This window comes from Metopolophium dirhodum, chromosome 1 (assembly GCF_019925205.1).
Source record: "Metopolophium dirhodum isolate CAU chromosome 1, ASM1992520v1, whole genome shotgun sequence".
Taxonomy (NCBI): Eukaryota; Metazoa; Arthropoda; class Insecta; order Hemiptera; family Aphididae; genus Metopolophium; species Metopolophium dirhodum.
The window spans coordinates 91,519,632-91,522,548 of record NC_083560.1 but is presented as its reverse complement, the minus strand read 5'-3'; the positions used below and the strand labels follow the sequence as shown (position 1 = coordinate 91,522,548).

General features: G+C 30.1%; 1 protein-coding gene across 1 annotated transcript; it reads left to right on the top strand.

The window, feature by feature from the left end:
* The first annotated feature begins 310 nt into the window (after positions 1 to 310).
* On the top strand, positions 311 to 2,534 carry LOC132945369 (E3 SUMO-protein ligase ZBED1-like). The gene is made up of 4 exons (XM_061015094.1): positions 311 to 353; positions 455 to 618; positions 1,266 to 1,929; positions 1,987 to 2,534. The coding sequence occupies exons 1-4, from the start codon at positions 311 to 313 to the stop codon at positions 2,532 to 2,534; spliced, it is 1,419 nt and encodes a 472-aa protein (XP_060871077.1).
* The last annotated feature ends 383 nt before the right edge of the window (positions 2,535 to 2,917 follow it).

Below are 2,917 nucleotides of genomic sequence, written 5' to 3'. Positions count from 1 at the left end.
TGTTTGCTTATGCTCAATAATAAGAATAGTCTGTTCAGAAATTTTAAATTTTTATTAAGTTAAATTTATTTTTCATAGTTAATCCTCTTTTACACTTAGAAATTAAAATTTAATTTTACAAATTTAATATAATGGCCCCTCGTAAAAGAAGTGAAACGTGGAATCATTTTAGTGAGTTGGACAACAGTAAAGCCAAATGTGGGTATTGCAGTAAAATATTAAGTACTGCTGGTGGATCTTTTGGTATAATTTGAATCGCCATTTAAAAACGGTTCATCCTGCTGTACTTTTTTCAAAAGCAAAAGAGATAATGGACCTTGATGAAAATCTTGTAGATGATCCTGCTAGTCACGGTATATTTTATTCAGTTTTACTATTATTTTCCTATTATGCATTTCTATGTACCAATTTAAGTTAAACTCCTTTATGTGGTATTACATGAATACATAAGCAGACCCTCCAGTAGAAGCATTAAATGTTCCTGGTTCGAGTGGTGTTAATAATACTTCAACAAATACTACCCGCATCCAAAGTAACATTATGAGTTTTATGCATAGTAAAAAACCTATCTCAATGAGTAGATCTAAGGAAATTGATGAACAAGTGACAAAAATGATAGTAAAAGGGTAATTAACTATATTTATTTAGAATTTATTATAATTATATATAAATACATGTTAAGAAACAAAAAGCAAATAATTATAACAATAATAATTATAAAAATAATGATACATTAAAGTCAAATAATTATATAATAGGAAAACGATAATATAGTAGTAACATGATTGCAACTCCTCTTTAACTTTTAAGCATAGCATGACGTGTGGGGGTATGTAATATGTATGTTTGAGTTCTAAACAATGATACATTAAAAAAGTGAAAAAAATATTAATTTTTTTATTTTTATTTTATGATCTAGATTTTATCCATTTTCTATGGTAGATGACAAAGAATTTAGAAAACTATTAAAAATGTTGAACCCTCGATATGAGATTCCTTGCCGACAAACTATATCTAAGAATTTGATCCCAAAATTATACAATTTAACTTTAGAAAATTTAAAAAAAAAAGTTGAAAATGCAAAAGCAGTTTCATTGACAACAGATGGTTGGACTTGTGTAAATAATAAAAGTTATGTTGCAGTAACAGCTCATTTTATTGATGAAGATAAAATGGTGTCAGTTTGAACAGCTTGTGAACATTTTCCTCTAGAGCACACAGCAAATAATCTAGCAGAGTATTTAAAAAATATAACAATTGAATAGGAAATCAATCATAAAGTTGTGGCTGTTGTAACTGACAATGCAGCAAATATGGTTTCTGCAGTACGTCAGTTACATTTTCGACACCTTGGATGTTTTGCTCATTCCATCAATCTCGTTGTTCAAAACTCACTAGCAAACATTTCAGAAATAGTTTCAAAAGTAAAAAAAATAGTCGAATTTTTCAAACGCAGCAGTAACGCATTAACAAAACTCCAATCAACACAAGCTCAAATGGGTTTACCTTTATTAAAATTGAAACAAAATTGTGTGACGAGATGGAACTCGACGTATGATATGTTGAAGAGAATTATTTGTATAAAAGATGCTGTAATTTCAACATTAGCTCTATTACAAAGTAGTATTGATACTTTGACTCCAGAAGAATGGGATACAGTTGATAAAGCTATTCTAATATTACAAATTTTTAATGAGGTTACAATAGAAGTTAGCTCAGAAAAAACCGTATCCATATCAAAAAAAATAGTTCTAGTTAGTTCCATGACAGCAACTGTAAATACTTATGTTAACGATATATCTTTGCCCTATGCAGTTCATCAAATGGCAGTTTCACTGAAAAGTGAACTACAAAAACGGTTTAAAGACATTGAAGAGATTGAAATTGTGGCACAAGCATCAATCTTGGACCCTCGATTTAAAAAATATGGTTTCACTGATGAAGTAAAATATAAAAACGCCTATACAAATTTAAGAACACGAATAGGAAACATTCAATTGCCGTCAACACCATCTAACAACCTCGAACAAACACCAACAACTTCAACATCACAACCTCCAAGATCTCTGTTATGGAAAATGTATGAAGATAAAGTTGAGCAATTCAAATCCACAGTGTCATCAACTGCAGCAGGAATAATAGAGTTGGATAAATACCTCGGAGAAACATTAACTGACCGTAAAGATGATCCGTTAAAATGGTGGTACGAACGAAAGCATATTTATCCTCATCTGTATGAATTTGTTATGAAGCCCTGTGTGACAGCAACCAGTGTTCCATGCGAGAGAATATTTTCAGAAGCTGGACAAATTATTACGCAAAAAAGAAATTGCTTGAACACAAAAAAAGCTTCACAGTTAGTATTTTTACACAATAATAATAATCCACTCAAAAAGGACTCGGGTTGTATCAGCATGGCAGTAACAACACAACCAGCGGAGGAATTCTCAAATAACTTCACTCCAGTAACAACATTGTCTGAAGATACTACAGAAATGACCGTATGTTCAGATATTACGCCTTTAAAAATCTAACTCAACTAGTACTACAGTAATACATACTATTGCTGAATGTGCTGTGATAATTTTGCAAGTGACTGTTATGTTAATGATTGTAATAATAATATTTCATAAGAAAATAAATTGCAAAAGTTAATTTCTAAATACCATGAAACGCATAACTTTGTAACTGAGCTTTTAGTAATTTTAAGATTAGAAGGTCTTAAACTACCAAAAAATTCGAGGACCTTCTTAAAAATTCCAAAAAAACATGAAATTATTTGTATAGAATCAGGATCATATATTCATATAAGTATTCAGTTCATGATAACACCAATTTTAACTAAATACTTTGATATTAGGAAATTCCTAATACTTCCAAGATATTAACTGGTTGATAAACATAGAGTCTACAAACG